General features: G+C 43.6%; 2 protein-coding genes and 1 pseudogene across 4 annotated transcripts in view; 1 reads left to right on the forward strand and 2 right to left on the reverse strand.

Moving 5' to 3' along the window:
• B3GNT2 (UDP-GlcNAc:betaGal beta-1,3-N-acetylglucosaminyltransferase 2) overlaps positions 1-517 on the reverse strand; it is a 324,948-nt gene extending 324,431 nt beyond the window's left edge. For 2 of the 3 annotated variants that reach the window (XR_003004191.1, XR_003004192.1), the window contains exon 1: positions 255-517. The gene's annotated coding sequence lies outside the window, so the exon portion shown is untranslated. The remainder of the gene's footprint in view (positions 1-254) is intronic. The other variant, XM_024752940.1, reaches the window with a different exon arrangement.
• Positions 1-2,063, forward strand: part of LOC112404824 (translation initiation factor IF-2-like) — a 38,666-nt gene extending 36,603 nt beyond the window's left edge. The window contains exons 2-3 of the mRNA XM_024752932.1: positions 12-991; positions 1,373-2,063. Of these exons, the coding sequence (XP_024608700.1) occupies positions 12-960 (949 nt within the window). The 3' untranslated portion in view covers positions 961-991; positions 1,373-2,063. The remainder of the gene's footprint in view (positions 1-11; positions 992-1,372) is intronic.
• Positions 2,064-22,003: 19,940 nt separating this feature from the next.
• Positions 22,004-22,411, reverse strand: LOC112404878 (phosphatidylinositol N-acetylglucosaminyltransferase subunit P pseudogene; annotated as a pseudogene).
• Between the last annotated feature and the right edge of the window lie 5,073 nt (positions 22,412-27,484).

The following is a 27,484-nucleotide window of genomic DNA, read 5'->3' on the forward strand; positions in this document are numbered from 1 at the left end:
TCTTCCTCTAGAGTAAGGAAGGTGGCGGGAGGGCCGAGGGGGAGGACCGGGACGCCTAAACGCCGCAAGAGCCACCTAGAGACTGTTTCCTGCTCTGGGGCGCCAGTACGAAGCCGGAACCGGCGAGGAACGGGGCTGTGGAGGGAAAGAGGATGGGCCAGTGGAGGGGGAGCCGGGGACCAGAGAACTAAGAGGGCGCAGAGCCTGCCTGGGGAGGAGGGAGGCGGCGGGAGTGCACACCCGCCCGGCCCTACCTTGTCCGGGAGCAGCTCCTGCTCAGCGGGGCGGGGGCGGGAGATCGCGGCTGCATCCACGTCCCGGCCGCTCCGCGCGGCTCAGCCCGGCGACCGCCGCCGCTCTCGCTCCATGCGTTGCGCCCGCGATGGGCGGCCGGGTGGTGTCCGCGGCAGGACGGCTCCGCCTCGGCTTGGCCCCGGCTCGGCTCAGCTCCGGCACTTGTTGCCGCCTCAGCCGCTGCGCCTCACTCCCGGCTCCGGCTCCGGCTCCCGGCGCCGCCGTCGCCGCCTCACGGCTCCCCGGCCCGGTCCCGGTCCCGCCCCCGCCCCACGGGCCAATCAGGCCCGGCACCGCCCCTTACGTCACCGCCCCGCCCGGCCCACCGCCCAGCGCCCCAAGTTCGGGGCAAGCACAGCTCCAGTTTGTCGGGCGGTGGACGCGCGGGACCGGTGCAGGCTGGTGCTCCTCTTGGCATCCGGGGACCCTCCGGGCCCTCACCTGGAAAGCAAAGGCTTAAACTGGGGGAAGGGTACCCCAAGAACTAGACCGTCGGGGGAAAAGGGCGGATCGAAGTTCAAAAGAACTATTTTCCAACTCCAGTCTAACCTTAATCCCTCTTGTCGCCCCTCTTGCAGTACAACTTATGTTGGGAAACTAAGCACATGGCCTGGTGAGGACTCCAGTGGCGTCTTCTGGCCGGAGTCAGTTTGTGACGAGTCCTAGACCGAACCCCGGCCACCAAGTGCTTGGGCAGGTGTGTCCCCGCAAAACCCAGGGTTTCACCATGGAAGATGGGGGTGGCTAGGGGGAACCAGAGCCAAAATGGGACTTGACCATTGCTCTCTGCCCATCCAGTAGCTGCCACCACCTCTTAGGTGCCCAAATGACACCTACTTGACACTGCCACGCCATCTTCGGTTTTATGAAGCCTCCCAGAACATGGGGAGAGAAGAGTTTTAGTTCTCTTTGTGGTGTCCTGTAGAGGGTTTCCTCGAGGTTCCAGGCGAGTCTCGGGAAGCCAGAAACGCAAGATGCCCAGACGCTCGGCCTCGAACCCGCGCCGCGGCCCAAGGGACAGGGCGGATACCTAGGTGCAGCCTTAATGGCTGAACTGTGACATACATTCCCACCGCAGGATGGGGACTTGGCGCTAACCACACCCAGCCGCGGGAATTCCGGGGACCATGACGCACCCTCCTATACCAGCGCCCCCGCCGGCTCGCCAGAGCACTGCATTCTTAGGTGAGTCCAAGTTGCTGTTGACACAGCTTTGAGGGCCCCAGGTAAGCCTCGCACGACCGGATGGAGAGGTTGCCCTGGCCTGAAAGGCCCAGTGCAGTGCAGTCAGCTCGTTTCCCTTGCGCTCTGCCAGGAGGTAAGCCTGGCCAGAGGCGCACTTGAAAGCTCCCCCGTCCCTTGGTATTTATCTCTACACGAAGAAAGCAAGCCCATTTAGATAATCAGACTAAGGAATTAAGAACACCACACCCTCAATTATTTGCATTTTTCAGAAGGCTTTCTGAGGCGGAATTAGTTGAAAGAGAAGGAATTGCTAAAGTAGTAATTTCAGGCACCTTTGAGCTCAGCCTACTCAACTATGGGCACTTAATCCAAACTCAGAGCGAAAAAGAAGAGCGGGTGGATGCACTGAGCCACGTGGGTGCGGTCCTCTAGAAACGAATTCTGAGTCAGATCTGGGAAAGTTTTGATCTGCAGGCTTCAGTCCTTTTTGCTTTTATGTTGATCACATGATTCTCCTAAGACTGGGATGTAAAGTCCAAACAGTCAGATTTTTGTGTACTCATAGAAAAACATCTCGAAGGATACAGACAGGCTGTTAACCACCATTACCCCAGATGTGGGACTGGGGTTTCAGAAGGAGGGGAGATGAGTTTTATACCCTTATTGACTTTGAGTTTTTTTTCCAGTTATATTAACTCTCATAATTTAGAAAACTAATGAAACAGATTTAAAGAAATAAAGATATTAGAAATTCTTTTAAGAACTCTTCAGAGTGTATAAATTAATAAACAAATGAAGCCTGAGTCTTTCATTCTGTGTCAAAATAATTAATCCTGAGTCCGTGTTCCTTGGTTTAAATAAAAATATCTCTGGCAGCTCTTCTGATCTTTAAACGCTGTGAGGGGACAAGACTGACATCTGAAGATTTTTTTCTGCCATCAGATCAGTATATTGTTTCTACACATATGCCTTCCCTTTAAATGCACTCGCACTAGCCACAGACATACTTTCAGGGACTGCCAGCCAAGGGGTTTTAGTAAAGGAACTGCTACAATGTCAGCTGGCAACCAACAAGGAAATTAAGCTGTATCCTCTGCAGCTGCCAAAAGCTGCCCAGGCCCTGAAATTAAAAAATAAGGGCATTCTCTTCATAGTGCCATTAATTAATGCAGCTGGGAGTGTATCTGTAAATGTTACACTGTGTCTTTGGGGGAATTACTCAATGCTGAATTCCACTATTCCGCTAAATTACTCCATGCTAAATGCACATTTGGCTGCAGTCTCTGCTCTTGGTCCATCATGAGTAGGTAAAGATGTATTGTTCATTTATTTAACAAATATGTGTTGACCACCTACTAGGTGCATGGCACAGGGCTAGGCACTGAAGTGGTGAAGAGTGTGTAGCAGACACACTCTTCCCTCTTGGAGCTCACAGTTTAGCTGGAGAGAAAGGAGCTTAGCAATTAAATGCACTATCAATTGTATAATTACATTTGTGATATTGGCCAAAGGGAGTGCAAGGTAGAGGGACCATTTGTCTGGGGAGTCCAAGGGGAGGTGACATTGAGATCTGACGGGTGAGCAGGATTTACTCAGGCAAAGAGGAGAGGCGAATGGAAAAGAGTTTCTGGCAGGTTCACACTACGAAGGGGGGTGTGGTTGAGGAGGATGTTGGAGAGGTAGGCAGAGACTAGATCATCCAGGGTGTACTGTACCATTTTCAGTAAGATCACCCTGATTGCAATGTGAAGAATGAATAGGGAAGGGGGAGGAGGGGGTGGAGGGACATTTAGGAAGCTGCTGCTGTAATATAAGGGAAAGGGCTGTTGGTCTAAGCAGTTGAGCAAATGGAGAGAAGTAGATACCAACAAGACCTGGTGATTGTTTGGCTAGGGAGGAATCAAGGAGAAGTCCCAGGTCTCTGCTTCTTCAACCAGATGGATGGTGGTGCCGTTTTCTGAGTTGGGGGACCCTCAGGGAAAGAGGATTGAGAAAACCTTGCCAAGGTTCACATTTGGTCAAGGTGGGTTTGAGGTGCCTGTAAGATGTCCAAGTGGAGATGTTGAGTAGATGTTTGGCTGTAGGGTCTGGTTCTCTGTGAGAGAGTAGCTGGTGTAAAGGCAGCAATAAAGTCTCGAGAGTGAGATGGTGTCCTAAGAGAGTATAGAGTTCTATCAGAACAGGGCCTAGGACTGAGCCTGATGGACCCTTATCTAAAGGCTGGCCAGAGGCAAACTATCTGGCAGAGGTGAAGGAGCAGCCAGAGAGGCAGGAAAAACCCAAAAACTAGGAGTTTGGGAAGTGGGGTCATGGAGCCAGGGAAAGGATATGTTGTAAAGAGGCAGTAGCCAACAACACTCAAAATGGCTGAGAGACACAAGGGTGGAGTGAAGGGATGAAAGATAAACTGGAGTGGATTGAAAAGTGCGTGAGAAGTGGAGAAATGAAGAAAGGTGCTGAGTACAGGCAAATCTTGAAAGGGCTGACTGTGAAGGGTCAGAGATAGAAATAGCTGCAAAAGAATGTTTTGTCACCAGTGGGTTTATCTTAGTTTATATTTATTAATTTTAGGGTGGAATAAATTGAATGTGTTTAAATGCCGATGGAGAAGACCTTATAGAGAAGAGGAAGAGAAAGGTACAGCAGGGGAAGGATAATGGACAATAAAGGTGGTTCCTGTGACCATGGGAGAGGATGGAACCAAAATCTGGGTGGAAAGGCTGACCTCATGCAGGAGGCCACCTCCTCTATTATAACAGCCAGGGCGCGGTTGGAGGTCAACTGAACCAGGCAGGTTTGGTATGGGACGTTGAATCCCTCCACCTGATGCCTTCCTCTTACTCTGGGGAGGAGACTGGGAGTAGGGCAAGAGAGATGAGGGATTTGAAGAGAATGGAGAATGTTTGACACAGTCATTGCAGAAGGTGAGAAGGTTGAGATGACCAGAGGTACGGCAGAATGGCAAGGCAGCATGGCAACCCTCCTAAGGTTGGTGGCTTGCACTTGTAAGGTGCCCTTTGGTCCTCCTCTGTGATTTCCTCCAGCAGAGCGCAGCTGTCTCTGCTCTGGTGCAGGCTCAGGTGAAGGAATTGCTAGGGCAGAGGAGCAAATTCCTTTTGCCAAGGAGTTGAGAACCTCGGCAAAAGTGGGGTTGACATGATGCATGATCAGAGAGAAAGGACAGAAGTTGGTGGGCTGGAAGGGTCAAAGGGGTCAAAGCTCAGTCATGCTGGAAGGAGAGGGGGTTGAGTCAGAGATTTTTGGATGCTTAAGTTTGTGGTTCAGGAGGTGGAGAAATTTAGGACAATGACAAAGCCAGGTTGTGATGGGGGAGAGGAGAGGAGAAAGTCACTGGAGAATATAAGGTCAAGAGACTGAGAGGCAGGGTACTGGGTGGGTCATCTGTGTGGTTAGTGAAGCCATCCAGGAGCATGTGGGCAAGAATTGGGGTCAGGGTCATGGTGTGAAGGCCACGGCGCCAGGAGCTAAAGTCTTAAGAGAGTGAGGAAGAGGGAGTGACCAGGAGTTCAGAAGATAGGAACTCCCAGGAAGGGGAGGGCACTGTGGGCTGATGGCAGGATAGAGGATGCGTGAGGGAATGACACTGAAAGCAGAAACGAGTGGCCCAGTCGGTTTTGCCCCAGTTGTCTCTATGAAGCCTGACCCAGGAGCTCTGCAAGCCAGGGCCACATTCCCCTGACTAACTTCTCCTCCCCAAGATTCCCATCAGGGAGAAAGGCATGTGGAGGCCTCCCTTCCTCCTCTCCCTCTTTTCCACCGGGGGCTTTTTTGTCCACCAAATGAACCCCTACCGGGCACTGGCTGATTGGCTGTCAATCAGGAATCTCAGGCTTGTCTCACCTCTGCTACACACCTTCTGTCTTCCTCAGGTGGGTTGTTGACCCCTTCTGTCTCGGCTTCATTGTCTGTAAAATGAGGACGCTAAAATACACACCCCTCTCAGGGCAATTGTAAGGAATAGAGGAGATAACTTAAGTAAAAACACTTTCTAATCTGCAAAGCACTGTAGGAATGTGAGTGATTTACCTTGTTCAGAAGCCCCTCACATACACCCACATCTCTCCCAGGAGCCCTTCCCAAAAGATTGTGAGTCCCTGCTCCAGAGGAAGCTGTAATCTTGCCCGGGAGACAGGACAAACACACACAAAACAATTAGAGAGGAATGCACAGCTGTGTCTGATTAAGTGCTAAATTGTAAGGTGCATACAATAAGAGCTCTGAGCTCAGACAAGGGAACAATTAGCCAGAGTTGGAAAAGTCTGGGAGGCTTCCTGGAGAAGGTGGGGTGGAAGGGGCCCAGACTGATCACTTATCCTGAGGAGAATATTTGCAAATATGCCCATTCCTTTGTGGCTGCAAAGATGTCAGTCTGACATGGGTCTACGAAAAGTTTCCAGGTCAAGCGTTTTGTCTTGGTGCCCCTGCTTCTGTTGTCACTCCTATAGCCCTGCTCCCCTCTCAGTCACAGACCTGTGCTCCACCTAGCTGGTTGGGCAGCCTGGGCTACACAAATGGATCCTATGTGCTTTGCCCTGGCCTTTCATGTTTGGGTCTCTCATGTCACCACCCATTTCCTGGTGAAACAGAGGTTGATCTTCAGCAAGTTTTCTGTGCCCTGTTTGGGGCCAGCACACACCTGGTATTTTTGCCCAGCCAGACTGTGGGCTCCTGAGCAAGGAGTCCTGGATGCCCCTCCTTCTGCCATCTGCCTCATGGCACCTGGTCAGCCTAGGGCACTTGCATGTCCATAGAACAAAAGCCCTGAGCCAGTTCCCACACCTGCCTCCTTTGCTTTTTACTGCCTTTGCCTCATTGTCCAGAAGCACCCAGCAACCTGCCATTCAGATACAGGCCCCACAGAGCTGCCCCCCCCCCCGGCCCCCCGAGAGCCCAAGACCTGCAACGCCAGAGCTGGCTTCCACCTCCTTTGTTATATTGAAGCCAACTCCTGCAGCCCTCTGGACACTGTTCAGAATGAGGGCCTTCCTCCTCAGTGGCTAGCCCCCATGGCCTGGTTGGTGCTTCTGCCCTGGACCTCCCTCCTCCCTTTACCACAGGCCTGGAAAAGATCCCAGCATGCCACAGAGCCAAGTGCACATGGGTAGCATCAGAAGCAAAAATCCCCAAATCTTATATATGCTGTGGACGAAGGTTTCTTCAAAAGGATAGCAGTGATTGGCTAGTCTGTTAATCAGTTCCAGTTGGGGCCATGAAAACAATAGCCACCTTCTGTCAATAGCTAAAATATTAATTTCTGATGGAAAGGGTGAAATTCTTAGAATTCTAGTCCAGATCCCTTGGAACTTACAACTGAGAAAAAGAAGGCCCCAAAAGTAGTTTTCTGGAGGCCAAACACCTGAAACTAGAGATAATATCTTAAATGTTGACAATTAAGTCACATGTTAAAAATCACCTGACTCCTAAAGCAGACCCTTTCTCCCAAGGTTACTTTGACTTTGCAACAGCAGAAAAACATAAAACGTCATTATCAGATGCAGATGCTAGAAACCAATGTCATGATTCCCAGGGGATTTGTTCCATAGCCCACAGAGTCCTGATGCAGGAAAAACTCAGAATTCCCAGGTGAGTAAAGTCTAGCTTGTTCATGCCATTGTGGTGATGTATAAGGTCAGCAATTTGAAGGGGCACAAAGAGTCATCTCTATTAAGGGCATCATGTTGTTTAGGGAATGGGACTCTAGTTAAAGAGAAATGCAAAATCATATTCTCAATTATTATCAAACTCCAAAATTACATTCAAGAGGAGAGGCCCATAATTGCAGCATCAAGCATGAGACAGTGCCATTAATACGATTATCAGGGCATAAGCCTATTAGAGAACGTAATGCCTCTTTGCTGGCATCATCCTTTGTAAAGCTTCCCCGGGTCTGGAAACTCTCTCAGTTGTAAACACAATTGTTACACAACAGTGATTTCCAAGGGTCATAACAAAGATCTGCTGGCCTTTACCAAAAGTCAAAGTTGCCTGGCTAAGAAGAACAGAGAACATTTCTGAAAATGAAAACTCACCTGCCAACTCTAGTGGGAGTTATTGAGAAAGGAAATACATCTAGCCCTGAGTCCTCTCCAGCCCTGCAGCAATTCAGTCATAGGTGTACCTGTCACCTGGAGATATGCATGTGCCACCTTAAATGGACATAGGAGCTTAAGTTTTGGCTGCTGCTGGTAAAAAATCATGGTATGGAAGCCAACAAACCCAGGTTCAAATCCTACTTTCAGATCAAGCCCTGTGTGTCCTCATGGGTATAGTAACACCTATCTCAAAGTTTCCAGGAAGGGAGATTAAGTCACTTATGACCAAGTGCCTGCAGACGCTTTGTGCTTAATAACTGTTTGTTTCTCCCTTGGCCTTGGCAGTGAGACCAAGTCCTCACCAGAATGAAGTTCAGGTAGTATCTTGGCATAGAATCCTGGGGATTATCAATCTTTGTCCTGGGAGCCCATAGGAGAAATTACTGTCTGTCTTCACTCCAGAAAGTTCAGACATCATCAATCATTATCACCATGTAGAATGGAAAGATCAATTGGCTGTCCCTGAAAGGAGCCACCTGATTTGTCTTTAGGAATCAGTGACTTATGAAGCTCATGTGGCAAATTGTCTCACAGTAAAACCACCACCAGGAGGGGCAGGGCCTCCTCCTTAAACATGACAGAGAAATCTGAGAGCAATGGACCCCATGGATAGTCTTAAAAGGGAAGCAGGCTACATGTAACAATGTGGGTGAATCTCAAAACCACATCTTTCATGTTGAATGAAAGAATTCATACACCAAAGAATATATATGACGTTCAAGAAGACATGAAAACTAATCTATGGTGGTAGAAATCAGAACACTAGTTGCCTTGGGGATGAGGAGAGAATTAACTGGAAAGAGGCTTGAAGGAGCTTTCTGAGATGAGAGAAACGTTCCATCTGTTGACTGGAATGATGATTTCATGGGAGCATACCACTGTCAAAACTCATCACACTGAACACTGCATTTGTGAATTTTATTGGTTATAAATTAGACCTCAACTAGCAAAACAAAACAAAAAGGGAAGCAGCAGTGTTTAGGCAGAGGGAAGTACAGGCAAGTGGGAGAAAGAAGAGGGCTCCCCACCATCAGTCCCACTACTGTGCTGGGCAATTTCTCCAGCACCAAACTCTGGGGAAGCTATGAACTGACTTGTCAAAATAAACTACGGAGAGGATGCACTTTTCTAAAAATGAATACCCTATTCTGGGCCAAACATTAGGTTCAAGCCCTTATTCCTCTACAATTTGAAAACCTTTCCATCACCATTTCCTTCTTTTCTCATCTAAAGCCATCCCAGAACGTGGTTTTCTAGAATCAGCCTCCTTTAGAAGTCACCCTCCCTCCACCCCAGCTGCACATGCACATTATTGCATAACGTTAACTCTATAAACTCCATGCCCATAATGCCATAGAAGAAGGAAACAGAGTTTAATTGATCAACAAACGTCACATTAATGATCATCAGAAGTCAGAAAAAAGAGAGTTTGGGTCATCAAGAAACTTCCAAGAGAAAGAATCCTGACAAACAAACATTTCAAAAAGCAGAGGCCCCCAAAAGGTGGGAAAATGGAATGAGCAGCTGGAACCGGAACAAAACTCACAGATTGTAGAGCCAACTCCATCATCAAGTCCTTGTGTGACAAATCCCTAGTGTGAGGTCAAAGGGGATTTATCGCAGATGACAAAAAGATCATAAGCAGGGTGGCTTCTGCTTCAGTTTGATTTCTCTGCTGTTCTCTTGGCTCTACCTTCTTCCCAGCTCTGTTCCTTTCTACAAGCATCTCATTCAGATAGAAAAGGGTCTCTTCTTCCCCTTGTCTCTTTTTATGATTCAGGAAAATTTTCCTATGAGATTCCCCTTTGCAACACATTTGCTGCGATGGAGTCACATGACCCTTCCTAAGCCAATCACTGGCTAAGTCAATGGAACCACCTTGACTAGTTTATACTAATTAAGGTTTACTCCTGAAACTTCACATGAAGAAGGTATGGACCCCAAAACACAGTGCTACCAGCCAGGACAAAGGGGGTGTTACAGGTAGGGTTTCCCTGCCCTGCGTGTAGGAAGTTTATTGGGGAGTACTCTCAGCATCAAAGAAGTGAAGTAAGCAGGAGTGGACAAAGGGAGAAGTTGAGCTGCAATGAAATCACAGTAAAAACCTTAGCTGATCTTTCAGGGAGCTCTGGTGCTGGGCTGGCTCAGAGTTGTCCCAAATTGAGGTGAGAGAGCTAGGTCTTTTTACTCCTGTATCAATCAGACATTAGATGTGGGCTGCCCCGGGAAGGGAGCATTACCTGGGGCAAGGCAGCTCTTTTCGGCTGAGGAAAAATCTCAGAGAGGGACTCAGCTGATGATTGCGGCTGTCAACCTTCCCAGGAGATGGGGAAATGAGTGCTTCAGTCTTGGAGGGGGGATCTGGGTGGCTCAACATGTCATCCACTGTAGGAGTGATGGATGCTGCACGGGCAATCCCTCAGATCTCCTAGAAACCAACTAGGAGTCCACGCTCATGTCTAGAGAAAGCATTATATGTCAGCCTTTACCGGAACCATCTCTGGAACCCAATTACCTCATTACCCTTCCACTTCCTTAGGAAAAGATGACAGGAGAGCCTCCAAGTGTCAGCTACCATCCTGGCTTTTAAAAGTGGGACAGCTGGGAGATGGCTATGTGGACTGAGTTTGGGTGGGACCCAAACCCTCAGACTTAAGAAACGTGATGCCCACAAGAATGAAAATCCACAGGAACAGTCTTGAACAAGCCAGGAGCCTGCTAAGCTCTGGCATCTGCTGAACTTCCCAAATTACACACATTAAGCTGTTCAGTTCCACATTTCTATAGCGTGCTTCCTGCCAAGCTTCCTAGCACAGTCTACACAATGGGAAAATCAAAACGAGCAGTTAGACCAATTACGGATACGACAGGTCAAACAAATAAGCCTTTATCTAGGACTTAAGCAGACACAGTCAACAAGGGTCTAATCCAAAAATTGAGATTTGGACAAAGAAAGGCTTTATAAAACAAAAAGGGGGGTGGGGTGGGAGTAGAGATATTTGTGTGAATTTTTTCTCTGTCTCACTGAAAATACTAAAATAACATTTTATCCAGCCTCTCCATGCTGCCCTGTCCCTCCATCCCTAGCCTCTTGAACATTCTCTAGGTCTGTTACTAATCAGGCTGTAGAGCCAACTCACAGAGAAGTGTTAAGCTAGGGTATGAAAACAGTTGTCATTGAAAGAGCTGGAAAATTTACTTTGTTAATTGTTATGTATCTAGTTGAATGCCCAAGAATTAAAGCTATACACAGGAGTGTTTGTGTGTATATTCAGGAAGTACAGAGACTATGTGTTACAGAAACCCCAAGCATTTCAGCTAAGTGAGAAATTCTAGGTAGAGTAAGGGACTTGAATCTAATAATACCATTATTGTAGTCAGGAGCTAGATACGATAGGACTTTATTATCTTATTATTACTTTTAACAAGAAAAACTGTTTACAAGTTTCTGGTCACTCTCATTCCAGCAGGAGAGACCTCAAGTCTTGTGGATACTCATTGTTCTGTGGAAAGGGAAATGCAGAGAAGTTTTTGTTATCCTTTTTCCCCCTCTAGACTAACAAAGGCCACCCCTCTTCATACAGGTCCATAATCTCTGCAATTCTGAAGTCCATAAGCCTCTGGAAAATGAAAACTTTTTTTCATAGTGGCACTATAACTAACTTGGTTATTTTGGCAGTAAAACCTGATTGGAATTTATGGGGGGGTAGTTATAGTTTTCATTTATCCCATATTTCACTACAAATATGTTAATGTGTTTGATCACAGGTGCTGCTCCAGGCATATTAATATATCTGAATGAAGATATATATTTCAGGGAATTATCAGCATATAGATGGTATCTGAAGTCATGGGAATGGTTGACATGGTCCAGGGAATGAAAAGAGACTGAGAAGAGAAGAGGGCCGAGGACCAAATTTAGTGAATGGGCCTGAGGGAGGATCAGAAAGCCAGGAAGAAGTGAGAGAGGAAATGGAATCAGCTCTTTTGCCCTTTTTTTATCCATTTCTGTTTCCCTCAAACTTTAAAAACTTAATTACAGATGTGAGATTACTAGGCAATATTTAACCTAACCCCTGTAGCTTGTGCCCCATGCTTCACTAATTGGATAGCTTTTGCAAGTCCCTGATCACACAATGCCTGGCTTAACATGCAGATTCTTTTCTTAAATTAAAGAAGTAGAAATGAAGAATAAGTAATTAATGGATGACTAGATCTTTTCCCCAGCTTCCCCTTCGGTAATCCTGCGAGCCAAGTGTGTGAACAAGATAGCATCTAAAGAAAGATCACAAGGAGTCAGCAAGTCTGCACCCGGTGAAAGATGACGAAGACAGTGACCCCCTCCCCAAATGATTAAGTGAGACTAGCTTCCCTTTTTTCCCTTTAAAACTTTCATGGCCAAGCAGAATCTTGAGAGTTGGTTCTGGGTCATGAGTCCGCCTTCTCCGTAGGTTGCCAGCCTCCTGAATAAACCACCTTTCCTTTTCCAACCAACACTCTTCTCTTGAGTATTGGCTTTTGAGCAGCCAGCAGCCGCACCTGAGTTCAGTAACAGAAGGTGGAAAACAGGGTGTGGAGATGCAGCAGCCCAGGGAAGAGGTTTCAGCATGACAGATTGTTATCAGTGTCGGCTGCATGGAAGTCAGTGGAGGACCAGAAGGGAGCAAGGGGGTTTGCAGCCTTAGAGGTCTTGTCTCCTAGGAGGCTAAGAACACATCCTAAACGTATTTTATGTTTTTAAGAGTGCTGAACTCTGCTTTGTTTATTGTAGGTGCACATTAAAGACTTGTTAATTAATTGAATGTGTCAATTAAAGCCCTTGATCAGAGGGGCAAACCTGCTTTTGTGAGGTCTCATTTGGGATAAAAGGCTGGGAACACAACAGAAAGAGCATAGAGAAAGAGCATGGAAATGACTAAGAAGTGAGTGCTAAGTGCTCACTGACATGAAGAGCTGGAAAGGAGAACATTTCGCTCCTTACTACATGGAAGAGCGGTGTGGCTGGGTAACAGGAAACAGTAAAATTGGTAGGTCTTTGAAATGAAAGTAAGAACCATGGTGGAAAGAGAAAGTAGATTAACCAAATAAACGTTTATTCTTAAACTATGGGTCAGGGCAATTTATAGAACCTTAGCGATAACCAAATCAACTATTATTTTACAAATGATAAACACTCAGAGAGGCTGAGAGACTCTCTTAAGTAAATAGCTAGTTACCCACAAAGCCTGGACTCAAACTGAGGGCTCAGCCCCAGTCCAGTGCTAATTCCACTATAAACATAAAATCTCACCTCTGGGCCCCTCTTTCGATTTCCTGCCTGTCTTCCCACACTTTTACTAGTAAAAATCTGGGTAAAATGAACATCTGGGCAGCTACGATCATCCGCATAAAATCACAGGCACTGGGGCTAAAGCACTCTCAATGGGCAACAGGTACCATGATGGATTCAAAGGCCAGAGATGGAGGGATTTACTCATCTGCCTCTTCCAGAAAACTCTGGGAGGGAAGAACCAAGCATGGCTTCAGAAATTCACCCTGGAAAATCATTTTTTAAATGTATTGGGTGTGTAGAAGAGTTTATTCTCTTTTCCAAATGGTATTTATTACTTTCATAATCAGAAAACATTCATTTAAAAAAAAAACAACTTTTTTTTAAACGAGAGAGTAGGCAGTGGGGAGAAAGAGTTAGGGTGAAACAGGCTTTTTGCCAGTGTGACCAGCAGCCTCTTAGAATCAGGTTGTGCCAGATGAAAACCAGGCAGGGCTCAAGGGAAACCAATTTTACTTTCCTTTCCCTCTTTTTCTCTTCTGGTTTGGTTTGTATGGTGAACTGTTGTGCAAGTCAGCAACTTGCATAGGGAAGACTAAGAATGTATTTTCTTGACTTGGTGAGATAGGAGATCAGTTAAAGGGGGGAAAGGGAAAGAAAATGGACACTGGAGAATGGGAGAAGCTGTGACTTTGGGGGAACCATTTCAGTGAAATACTATGTGAATGTCTGTTATAAGCAAGACCGAGGAGGATGAAACATGGTCCTTGCCCTTAACATGTGTGACTGTTTACTGATCTGTCCTTCAACCACCAGCACTGACAGTACTTGATGGGCAAAAGGGGTTCAATCAACACCCCCTGAATGAAAGAATCAGATGTCCACTCATGAAAAGATGCAGCACATCCTTTTAGGTAGAAAAAAAAAAAAATCCCATACCATTTTCCTTGACTTTTTTGGATCCACCAGTCCCAACAGGTACCCTCTCCTTCAAGATGTCAGGAAAACCAGGCCTCAGGGTACTGATGGGCCAACATTTCTCTTCTCTTGGAATTCAACACTGCCTGGCTGGCCATTAATTTTGCCAGCTGCCCCTCAGAGTCACAGATATTGGGAGAAGACCCAGACCTGAGCAGAGTCTGCTCCAAGACTGCCAAGTCCTCATGTCTAAGGTCAAACATGCCATTCTGTCCCTAAGGAAACCCCAGAGACAGTTTCTCCCCATTTAGTGGCAAGATCCAGGCTTGGCTGATGTGCTATGATATTGGGGTCTAAAAGCTATTCTTATTTTGCTTCCAAAAGTCACTTTTGGATGCCAGAAAGGGAAGTTTTAACCTCTAAAGCCTGGAACACAACATTCCAAAACAGCTGGAAAGGCCTTGGAAACTTCTCAGATGAAGTTAATTAAAACCTTCCTCTGCCCCAAGGGTCAAATCCTGCTGTTCATGGATAACTCTCAAGTTGTTGTCTAGCTTAGTCTCCAGATAAGCAGGTCTCCCAAGGACTTGAGAGTTTGGTCTGGAAAGCTGTGTCCTGCAGAACAGGCCAGCTGTTCCTGCCAGGAGAACAGTTGTTTTCTGCCTCAGAGATTCTAGGCCAGAAATGTAAGGAGAGCCCACAGACGTTTCTGCTAGCAGCTTTTACTATGGTTCATACCCCCAATTTTCAGCCAAAGGAATTCTACTCCTCGAATCCACCCAGGAAGAAAACACCTCCATGATACATAGCTTTGAGTCCTATGCTTATCATCAGAAAGGCCAACTTCGCTCTGGGAAGAATCGATGGTGTCAGTCTCTCTGCACAATGTCAATAACTTGTATCACTGAAACGAAATAAGAGGGTTACCATAGCAGGAAGGCAGTGCCTCACTTGCTCTCCTGCTAATGTGAGACACTGCTTAGTGCAAGGATCTGCGCCTAGCCCTGGCTTGGCCACACACAGCTGGGAGGCATTTCAGGAGAAAGGGAGCCATTGTTCCCAACAGGATGCATGCTTTGCCAGCATGTCTCTTCATCAGCCTAACACAGGTCATCTTCTCTGCCTGTGGATCAGCAAAGTCCTTCTCAACAAATGTCAAATGTCTTTGTGTGTTAAAAGATCCCCGAGAACAGATGTGGTTGAGGTATCCAACTGTAACTTAAGGGTTATTTGCCCAGTCTGATTCACTAAATATTGACTAAGTGGCTGACTTAAAAGAAACAATGGGGCTTCCCTGGTGGCGCAGTGGTTGAGAGTCCGCCTGCTGATGCAGGGGACGTGGGTTCGTGCTCCGGTCTGGGAAGATCCCACATGCTGCGGAGCGAATGGGCCCGTGAGCCATGGCTGCTGAGCCTGCGCTCCGCAGCGGGAGAGGCCGCAACAGTGAGAGGCCCGCGGACTGCAAAAAAAAAAAAAAAAAAAGAAACAATGCCTTTGCTACTGGAAAACCAATGTAAGACCAGGTCCCTGACCTCTGACCTCCAGGAGCTTATCGTGTGGTAGTAAGGGGCCCTGAGCATGTCAGCTGTGGGCTCTGCCACACCCAATGTCTCCTACGAAGGGGGATCCTCCCTTATCCAGAGCCCCCTGCTCAGAGAAATAGCACCAAGCTGTTCTATGTCCAGGAATGGCCACTGATTGTCCAGGACCAGGGGCCTACCCCACATGCCACCCCCAATAGGCAATGTAGTGGCCTTGAGTGGACTGGCATGGAAAAATGGCAAAACCTATGGGAGCTGGGTATATGTGGAGGAAGCAGAGCGCATATGCTTAGGTAGAAGCTGGGTCCTTAAAGGCCACGCCCTGGAGTGAAGAGCCTTTGACTTGGCTTTACCACTGTTCCTGCCTTTCCTAATGTCCAACTGTTTTCTTTTTTCTGGGCTCCTCTGTGTATGTAGCTTTCAAAACCCATGCCTTAGCACACACACCTACACATACACACCCCCACTGCCACCACTACTTATAGTAACAAGACAAATTCTATTCCTGACCAAGAGGGAAGAGGAGTAAGAGAAGTCATGCGATCACCATGCTAGGAGGTGGAGGGCTTGTGTGATCTTAAACCTTCAGTCGAGCTGTAGTTTGAGCCTCACCCAGCTGACACAGCCACAGGGATTGTAAGTTCCAGGAGGGCTGCCTTGTTTGCTGCTGTATCTCCTGGCACAGTGCCTGCACAGTTGGTGATCAGTAATGCTGGCTGAATGAATGACTGAATAGACTGGGAACCAGAGAGATTAACGGAGGTTTAGCATTGGCTGTCTTTCGTGTGTCACAATCTCTCTCCCCGATGCTCCATGCCTGGGAGGCTCACCTACACTGACTACATTCAAAGGCTTCCTTATCCCCTGACTTCCAGTGGGGTTCAGCCAAATGGGGAACCCTAGCCAGAGATCAGAGACAAGGAGGCAAGTGACACCAGGGTATACATGCCCCCATGAAGGCTACATTCTTATAAGGAGGCCCCCTCCATACTACCCCTCTGCCTCCCAATTCTCTCACTTCTTCAGGCCTTAGACATATAATGACTCCCAATCCAATGTTACCTGCCCAAGAAAACATCAATCCTTTATGGTTCCCCCACCAACCCTTGTAAATAATGCCTTTATTAAATGCTCCTCAAAGCACACAGTTTGAATGTAGCATCTGTTTCCTGCTGAGACCGCAAATGACAGAGGTTCCAAAAATCAAGTGTATACGCTTTTTGCTATCTGGTTTTCTCCATGTTCTAGTACATTCTGCTCAGCTCTATCAGCAAACACTCATTGCTTCACAGAGGCAAGCTGGTTGGGAGGGTATTTGCCCAAACTGGACCTGTTTGAGGTGAGGGGGTGGGTGGCAGAAGGGAAGCAACAGAGTGTCCTGCCTCAACGCTAATAATAAATATACTGCATAAACAGTGAGGAAGACACCTAATTTGGTTCCTACCTTCCCAGCATGAAGTTAGGGTCAGACCTCCCATTCAGGAAGAAAGTTTTCCTTCTCTGATAAAATTAGTTTCTTTAGCTAAAAATTCTTTTTTTGAGTTATGTTTTATTGTACAACCACAAAATAATAATCAAAAAGGTTCTTTTGGTAAGAAGGCCATTGCTCTGCTCTAACCACACATTTAATTTACCCAAATTAATGCAGCAGAAGTTGAGTGGGGGTGGAATCTTCTTTTCTATGTCATTTGTCTTTTTAATATTGATAAGCTCTCAAAAAGCAAGAGTTACTAAGCGTATCAAGCTGTGCTCTTCTTCAGCCTTTAGTGTGGAGTTAGGGAGAGTGGGTGGAAGCAGTAGGGATATTTTATTTTTATGGTAATTTATCCTCTCTGAACATACTAATAGGGAAAAGTACATTTTAAATTTTCTGAAAAGGAGATTAAAAGGGTCTCAAGTGATCTGAAGCTTTCTCTCGCCTCTAAAAAAATCTTTCCACAGCTCTCTGGTGCATATTATCTTGTCAACTTGGGATCTACTATTAATGCAGGTTTCCCACCAGGCAGATTCAACAGCAGTCTAAGATAGAAATGCCTGATTTCCTACCTAAGACTCAAATGGAAAAACACAGCATCTGAATTTACTTGTTCTGTTTTTTTTTCCCTCCCTCTCACCCCTTTTAAAAAAGAACTGGTTTCTTCAGTTCTCAGCCTTTTGGCAGCAGCCGTTTAAAAGAAAGAATCACACGGTAATTATTAATTTTGCATGGGATCAACTCTGGCCTCAGCTTTCATCTGAGATGCAGTTACATGAAAAACAGACTGCGTTAATTTCATCCCCTCTGGGGTTGCTTGGCAACAAGGCCTTGTTCCATATCATCTTTTATTCTTGGCCCAGAGTGATCTCTTTGGGGCATTGCTCATGCTAAGGCAATCATCATCCTGTTGCTGTCCCTTCTGAATGTGTCCCTATGGTCCTGATGGCACAGGGGGTTGGTGGCTTAGCTCCAATCATACTGGCTGGGGTCTGTAAAAGCTCTGAGCTTGTCAGCACAGAGAATGAACTATGCTTGGGGAATTGGGGATTTAAACAATAGAGGTTAGACAGGAGAGAGAGTGAGGAAGCATGAGCTATGTCTAAAGCGATAATGGAGGACGGTGGGGCAGAGATGGGGTAAATACTAATGGGATAAATACTGAAGTCTTTTTTGTTTTTAATATTTATTTATTTACTTTTGGCTGCGTTGGGTCTTTGTTGCTGCGCGTGGGCTTTCTCTAGTTGTGGCGAGTGGGGGCTACTCTTCGCTGCGGTGAGAGGGCTTCTCATTGTGGTGGCTTCTCTTGTTGCAGAGCACTGGCTCTAGATGACTGGGCTTCAGTAGTTGTGGCACGTGGACTCAGTAGTTGTGGCACATGGGCTTGGTTGCTCCACGACATGTGGGATCTTCCTGGACCAGGGCTTGAACCCATGTCCCCTGCACTGGCAGGTGGATTCTTAACCACTGCACCACGAGGGAAGTCCCTCAAGTCTTTTTTAAATTAAAAAAAAAAAAAAGCATTACTATGTTCTGGTTTGGAAATCTTTCTAAGCTCTATTGTCAAATGATAAATGTGAGGTCCAGAACAGTTTTTTGGGTGGGAAAGAGAAGAAGGGGAGATATAAGAATATTTTATTTTTGCATAAAGAAAAATATATGGATGGGCATTCCCTGGTGGCCGAGTGGTTGGAACTCCACGCTTTCACTGCTGAGGGCTTGGGTTCAATCCCTGATAGGGGAACTAAGATCCAACAAGCTGCATGGTGTAGCCAAAAAAAAAAAAAACAAAAAAAAACCGGATGATTACGAGTGTTTGTGAGGGGAGAGAATGATGAGGTAGAAGGGCGGAGGCGAAAACAAGAGTTTTCACCTGTGTACCTCTTTATATTGTTTTGCTTTATAAACTAAAATAATGTTACTTAGTCCAAAAAAATTTTTTAAATAAATATTAAAAAGTGTTAGCAATTCAGTGCAAGCTGTTAACGTTTGGGAGAGTTGGGAAAGTTGGGTGAAGAGTATTCAGAGTTCTTTGTACTATTTTTGCAACTTTCTGGTAAGTCTGGAATTATTTCAAAATTAAACTTAAAAGGAATTTTAAAAAATATTAGCAACTCCAACGAATTTTCTAGCCTTTCCTTCCTGTTCAAACATCATTCTTGCTATCCTTCAGAGGCAGTCAATCTGCATATATTGAACATTCTGAGTGACTTGGTAGGAGATGGGGATATCTTTGAGCATTTGAGCTGCAGAGAAGAGACCTCAGCTAGGAACATTAGCCTTAATCAGAGTGTGGTTCCATCCCTGTCCCAAATGGCTTTAGCTGTGGTCCCTAAAAATCTCAGAAATCTCAACCTCCTTAGGGACTGGTCTCTCTGAGTATGGAACTCCCATGATGAAAGCATCACTCTTCAATTCATGTAAGCCCTCAATTGTGCCTTCATGGCTTCCCTGGACATCCTTCAGTGTTTTTTCCTCTCTGCAGCCATCTCCTCATCTTTCAAATCACTCTGTATCTATCTTTCTCCACTAGACTAAGCTCCTTGAGGGTATGTGCAATGACTGAGCCATCACTACACTACAGCTCCCCTGGCATAGCATAAGTACGTACTTTTTTAAAATGTTTTTATTTAAAATAAAAACTTGAAATAATTATAGATTCACATGAAGTTGCAAAAGAATATAAAGAGAAGCTATAAATGCCTATATTTAAAAAGAAAGAAAAATCTTAAATCAATAACCTAACTTTTCACCTGAAGTAACTAGAAAAAGAAGAGCAAACTAGAACCAAAGCAAGTAAAGGAAGGGAGGAAAAAAAGATTGGAAAGGAAATAAATGAAGTAGAGACTAGAAAAACAATAGAGAAAATCAATAAAACCAAAAGTTGGTTCTTTGTAAAGATCAACAAAATTGACAAACTTTTAGCTAGACTGAAAAAGATAAAAAGAGAAAAGACTCAAATGAGTAAAATCAGCAACGAAAGAGAGAACATGACTATCAACCTTACAAAAATAAAAAGGGCTATAGGGAAAACTATGAATAATTATATGCCAACAAATTAGATAGCAGAGATGAAACAGACAAATTCCTGGAAACACAAAAGCTACTAAAACTGAGTCCGTAAGAAATAGAAAATCGAAACCATGATAAGTTATCACTTCACACCCACTTCTATGGCAATAATCAAAAAGACAGACAGGGCTTCCCTGGTGGCGCAGTGGTTGAGAATCCACCTGCCAGTGCAGGTGACACGGGTTTGGACCCTAGTCTGGGAAGATCCCACGTGCCGCAGAGTGCTGTGCCCGTGCGCCACAGCTACTGGGGCTGCACTCAGGAGCAAACAAGCCATGACTGCCGAGCCCGTGTGCCACGACTGCTGAGGCCCCTGTGCCTGGAGCCTGTGCTCCACAACAGGAGAGGCCACCGCAGTGAGAGGCCTGCGCACTTCGGTGAGGGGTGGCCCCTACTGGCCACAACCAGATAAGAGCCCGTGCGCAGAAGCAAAGACCCAACGCAGCCAAAAATAAAATAAAATAAATAAATTTTTTTTAAAAATTAAAAAGACAGGGACTTCCCTGGAAGTCCAGTGGTTGAGACTTCGACTTCCAATGCAGGGGTTGTGGGTTCGATCCCTTGGTCGGGGGGCTGGGATCCCACATGCCTCCCGGCTAAAACCCAAAAAACCAGAAGGTAGGACAGAAGCAATATTGTAACATTCAATGAAGACTTTAAAAATGATCCACATCAAAAAAATTTCAAAAAAAAAAAAAAGACAGACAATAACATGTGTTGGTGAGGATGTGGAGAAATTGGAACTTTCATACACTGATGGTGGCAACGTAAAATGGCACAGCATCTTGGAAAACTGTTTCAGTCCTTCAAAAATTAAACATAGAGTTACCACATGGCCCCAAAATTGCGTTTGTAGGTATGTCCCCAAGAAAATTGAAAACCTACTTTCAAACCCTTGCACATAAATATTCTTAGCAACATTATTCATAACAGTCAAAAAGTAGAAACAATCTAGATGTCTATCAATTACGAATGAATAAACAAAATGTGGCATATCTATATCATGGAATATTATTCAACCACAGAAAGGCATAAAGTACTGATACATGCTACAAGTTGCATGAATCCTGAAAACATGCTAGATGAAAGAAGCCAGACACAAAAGAACACATATTGTATGATTCCACATATATGAAATATCAAGAATAGGCAAATCCACAGATACAGAAAGTAGGTTAACAGTTTCTAGAGGAAGGGGGAAGGGAGAATGGGGAGCGACTACTAATGCATACAGGGTTTCTTCTGGAGGGATGAAAATGTTCTGGAATTAATGGTGATAGCTGCATAACTGTGAATATACTAAAAATGACAGAATTATAAGCTTTAAAGTGTGAATTTTATGGCATAAAAATTATATGTCAATTTTTTAAAAAGAATGAGTAAAAGCAATAGCTAATGCCTTTAAAAATGTAATGAGAGATTCCATTTACCCTTTACTCATTTACTCTTTACTCATTTACCCCAATGGTAACATCTTGCATAACCATAGTACCATATTACAACCAGGCAGATGACTTTAGTACAATCCACAAAGCTTATTCCAATTTCACCAGCTTTACATGCCCTTGTGTGTATGTGTGTGTATATGTGTGCATGTAGTTCTATGCAATTTTATCACATGTATGTTCATGTAACCACCACCACAGTCAAGACACAGAATTGTTTCATTATCACAAGGATCCTTCCTGCTCTGTTTGTACTCATGCCCTCCTTCTCTCTCTATCTCTAACCCCTAGCAAACACTAATCTATTCTTCATCTCTGTAATTTTGTTATTTAAAATTTTTAATATAAATTGCTATACGTCAAAGTGTTATACAAATGTAATATTTTGTGTTTGACTTTTTTCACTCAACATAATTTGAGATCCATCCAAGTTGTTGTGTGTATCAATAGTTCATTCCTTTTATTTATTTTTAAATTTTTTGGTAATGCAGTATTTTACTTATTCTATTCATAATAACTAATATTTAAGAACATTTACATTATTAATAGAACTTAATCTAAAAGAAGTTCAACTTACTTTTTTTTTTAACATCTGAATACTGGGTATTAATAAGAGAAGAGGTAAGATAATTGTGGTCAAAATTACTATTTCAAAAACATAAATGCTTTGCGTTACTAAGTCTACATATAACTCAGTTTGGGGTATAAAGTTCTTTGGCTGCAAGAAAGAACACTTGATTTACTTCACCAAGAGGAATATCTGGGATGACTTCTCTTGGTATTTCGTCTGTTGATTTTTAGCATACTTATCTGTGACTGTATGAACTCCAAATAAGTGTACATAGCTGGTTATTGTAGCCACTTACTATAGAAATAGGAGATGGACAGAAAAAAAAAGAAATAGGAGGTGGACAGATAATGTAACCGTCCAATATTTTTGAGGCCAAAAGCTTAAGCCTGAGGAGTTAAGCCAAGATTCAGGAATAAAGACCCACAGGAGATGGAGTGTGAAGCCAAACTGGGAGCTTAAGAACAAAGGCATAAATCGCTTTTTCTGGCAATGATGATGGTGAATTTTCCACCATTTTCCCAGTGGCTTTAGACAGTCTCAGAACCGAGCCCTCTGCACAAACAAGCACAGCAGAGGGAGACGGGTAGAGAGGAAAAACTGAAGGAAAGACCAAGGGGCGATGGTGCCCCCAGCCTGGGCACAGGTGCAGTGGGACCCCCTTCAGGTGGCACAGGACCACGCCCATTCCTTTTATTTCAAAATAATTTTTTTTAGAACAGTTTTATTTTTATTTTTTATCTTATTTTTTTAAACATCTTTATTGGAGTATAATTGCTTTACAATGTTGTGTTAGTTTCTGCTGTATAACAAAGTGAATCAGCTATATGTATTCATATATCCCTATCTCCCCTCCCTCTTGCATCTCCCTCCCACCCTCCCTATCCCACCCCTCTAGGTGGTCACAAAGCACCGAACTGATCTCCCTGTGCTATGTGGCTGCTTCCCACTAGCTATTTTACATTTGGTAGTATATATAAGTCCATGCCACTCTCTCACTTCGTCCCAGCTTACCCTTCCCCCTCCCCGTGTCCTCAAGTCCATTCTCTATGTTTGCATCTTTATTCCTGTCCTGCCCCTAGGTTCTTAGAACAGTTTTAGATTTACAGAATTATTGTAAAGATAGTACAGAGAGTTCTCATATACTCCACATCCTGTTTCCCCTATCATTAGCATTTCACAATTAATGGGTCAATCTCGATACATTCTTGTTAACTAAAGCTCATACTTGAGATTTCCTCAGTTTTCCCTTAATGACTTTTTTCTGCATCAAGATCCCATCCAGGATACAATACTACATTCGCAGTTATATCTCCTTAGCTCCTCTTGGCTGTGGCTGTTTCTTGGACTTTTCTTGGTGTTTTTTTTTTGTTTTTTTGTTTTTATGACCCTTAAGAGTTTTGAGGGGTCCTGGTCTAATATTTTGTAGAATATCTGTCAGTTGTGATTTGTCTGATGTTTTTCTCATGGTTAGACTGGGGTAATGTGTTTTGGGGAGGACGACCACAGAGGTAAAGTGCCATCCTCATCACATCATATCAAGGGAACATATTAACAATATGACATCACTGCTGATGTTACCCTTGATCACCTGGCTGATAGTGTTTGTCAGGCTTCTCTACTGTAAACTTACTCTGTTTTTCCTCTCTCTTTCCATACTGTACTCTTTGGAAGAAAGTCACCACATACAACCCACATTTAAGGAGTGGAAAATAATGTTCCATCCTTTTAAGGGCAGAATATCTACATCAATTACTTGCATGAGAGATATATCTAGTCTCCCCAATTTACTTATTTATTCAGTCATTTATTTATACCAGTATGGAATCATGAATTTTATACTTAGAGCTATAATACAATACTACTTTATTAATTTTGTTGTTCAAATTGTTTCAGCTTTGGCCATTAAGAGCTCTATTCCATTGGTTCTGATATCCCTTTGACATATGACCATCACTGTAGGGGTTTTTGATTTTTGTTTTTGTGAGCATTTTTTTTTTAACTTCCTGGTACTACAAAATGTTCTAGGCTCAAATTGTAGCTAGCCTGCCCCATTCCTAGAATCAGCTTTTTCTCCAAGGAGCCTTGGTTCCTTTTGTTGGAGAATGGTATTAGAAACCAAGATCTGGGCTCTACGTGTGTTCATTGTTACTGGGGTGTCATATCTTTTAGGTGCTCTCAGTTGACAGAACAAATAAACATAGATGTGTATACTAACCCATATATATATATACACATCTTAAATATTCCTATTTGTAACCACTTGTACCTATATTAAGCTAAACATGAGTTCATACTGATATTTCCAACTCTAATCCATTAGGACATGTATTATTCTAGCTTCTTCTGCTTGCTTATCTATAACCTCCCACTCTAACAACCTTGCTCCCATCACCCATCATTCATTTATTTAATTCTTCAATTCCAATATACATGTATAGTAGTTTCAGAATTCCTAACCCACACCCCCATGGAAAATGGTACTTATATACAATTCTTTTTGCTTTTAGTCATATAGACTCCTCTCATTTCCAAAGTACTTAGGTCAGCATGTTATTTCCCTTCCTGTTTCAGTGAGGTTGTTTCACACATTTGGAGTATATTTACATTCTTTAGTCACATCTTGTATTCCATCATGGGATCTCTGACTCTTTAAATTACTTCTTTTAATTTGTGTACATCAAGATTTTTTCTTTGTAATGTAAAGCTCAATGGCTTTGAAAAATGCTTAATGCTGTATTCACCATTACAGTATCATACAGAATAGTTTCATTGCCCTAAAAAAATCCCCTGGGTTTCACCTTTTCAAGCCTCTCCAATCCTGAACCCCTGGCAGCCACTGATCTGCTCACCATCTCTATAGTTTTGTCTTTTCCAGAATGTCTTGTAATTGGACTCATACATCTGTTGTTTTTTTTCAGACTGGCTTCCTTCACTTAGTGGTATGCATTTAAGATTCATCCATGTCTTGAACAGCTTCTTTTTACTGCTGTATAACATTCTACTGTATGGATGTATACTTTGTTTAGTCGTTCACCTATTGATGGAGATTATGAATCAAGTTGTTATACACATTCACATGCAGGTTTTTGTGTTGCCAGTTGGGACATCAGTTTTCAAATCAGGAGCATGATTGCTGGATTATATGGTAAGATTACGTTTAGTTTTGTAAGAAACTACTAAACTGTTTCCAAAGTGGCTCTACCACTTTCGATTTCCAACAGCAATGAATGAGAGTTCTTGTTGCTCCTTGTCCTCTCCAGCGGTTTTTTTTTTTAAGCCATTCTCATAGGTATATAGTGGTATCACATTGTTGTAATCTGCGATTCCCTAATGACAAATGATACCGAGCATCTCTTTATATGCTTGTTAACCATTTACAGATCTTCTCTGGTGAGGTATCTGTTCAGCTCTAACATCATACTTAGTTGTGAGAAACTGGATGCTTTCCCCTATTATTAGGAGCAAGGCAACGATGTCCTCTCACACCACTCTTATTCAACATTGTACTGGAATTCCTAGCTAGTGCTTTAAGGCAAAAAAAGGAAATAAACGCTATATAGATTAGAAAGGAAGAAACACAGCTCTATTCACAGATGACATGAAAATCCCAAAGAATTGACAAGAAACCCTCCTGGAACTAAAAAGTGAGTATAGCGAAGTCTCAGGATACAATGTTAATACACAAAAGTCAATTACTTTCCTATATAATAACAATGAACTATTAGAATCTAAAATTTCAAAAAGCAATTCCACTTAAAATAGTACTCAATAGGGACTTCCCTGGTGGCACAGTGGTTAAGAATCTGCCTGCCAATGCAGGGGACACAGGTTTGATCCCTGGTCCAGGAAGATCCCACATGCTGCGGAGCAACTAAGCCCGTGCACCACAGCTACTGAGCCCACATGCCGCAACTACTGAAGCCCGCGTGCCTAGAGCCCATGCTCTGCAACAAGAGAAACCACCGCAATGAGAATCCCCCGCTCGCTGCAACTAGAGAAAGTCCGCGTGCAGCAACGAGGACCCAACACAGCCAAAAATTTAATTTAATTTAATTTAAAAAATAGCACTCAATAAATGAAAAATTTAGGAATAAGGCTAATAAAATATGTGCAGGACTCTATGGGGAAAATTAGAAAACACTGATGCAAAGAAGGTTTAAATAAATAAAACTATTTCATCTTCATGGATTGGAAGACTCAATATTGTTAAGATGTCAATTCTTCCCAACTTAATCTGTAGATTCAATATAATCAAAATCAAAATCTCAGTAAGAAAAAAAAAAAAAAAAAAATCTCAGTAAGCTATTTTGTAGATAATAACAAGCTGATTCTAAAGTTTATATGTAAAGGCAAAGGACCTAGAATAGCCAACACAATACTGAAGAAAAAGAACAAAGTTTCCAGACTCACACTACCTAATTTCAAGACTTACTACAGTATGTCTTCAATAATCAAGACAACATGGTACTTGTGAAGATTCAGACATGTAGATCAATGAAACAGAAGAGAGAGTCCAAAAATAGACCCACACAAGTATAACCAACTGATCTTTGGCAAAGGGGCAGAAGTGACTCAATGGAGAAAGGGTAGTCTTGTCAATAAATGGTGATTGAACAAATGGTGATGGATGTCCACATGCAAAAAAATGAACCTAGGCACAGACCTTACACCTTATATATTGATAAAAAGTAACTCAAAATGGACCACAGACCTAAATGTAAAATGCAAAACTACAAAACTTCTTGAAGAAAACAAAGGAGAAAATCTGCAAGACCTTGGGTCTGGTAACGAGTTTTTAAATATAACACCAATAGCATGATCCAGGAAAGAAACATTAATAAGTTTGACCTTATTAAAATTAAATTTCTTTGCAAGAGACGCCATTAAAATCATGAAAAGACAAGTGAAAGACTTGGAGAAAATATTTGCAAAACATATATCTGATACAGGACTTGTATATAAATTATACAAACTCTTAGAACTCAACGATAAGATAATAAACAACCCAATTAAAAAATGAACAAAAGATCTGAACAGATACCGCACCAAAGAAGATCCACAAATGATTATTAAGCATATGAAAAGATGCTCTGTATTATTTGTCATTCGGGCATTGCAAATTACGACAACATGATACCACTATATACCTATGAGAATGGCTTAAAAAAAAAAAGCCTGCTGCTGGGGAGGACAAGGATTTTTGTGGGTGCTCTTTGTCATACTGAGGAAGTTCCCCTCTATTTCCAGTTTGCTGAGTTTTTTTTTTTAATCATGAACGGCTGTTGAAATTTTATTGTGTGGATTCACATGCAGTTGTAAGAAAGAATACAGAGAGATCTATATACTGTTTACCCAGTTTACCCCCAATGCTAATAGCTCTCAAAACACTATTACAACCAGAATACTGGCATTAGTATAATCCACCAATCTTATTTAGATTTCTTTAATTTAACTTGTACTCATGCATGTGTTCATACAATTTAATCACATGAATAGGTTTGTATATCCACTACCCCAGTCAAAATACAGGACAATTACATAACCACAGGAGCTCTCTTGTTGCCTTTCATAACCACACCCACCTTCATCCTGCTCCTTCTCC

Source organism: Neophocaena asiaeorientalis, unplaced genomic scaffold, assembly GCF_003031525.2.
Source record: "Neophocaena asiaeorientalis asiaeorientalis breed wild unplaced genomic scaffold, Neophocaena_asiaeorientalis_V1.1 scaffold100, whole genome shotgun sequence".
NCBI classification, from domain to species: Eukaryota; Metazoa; Chordata; class Mammalia; order Artiodactyla; family Phocoenidae; genus Neophocaena; species Neophocaena asiaeorientalis.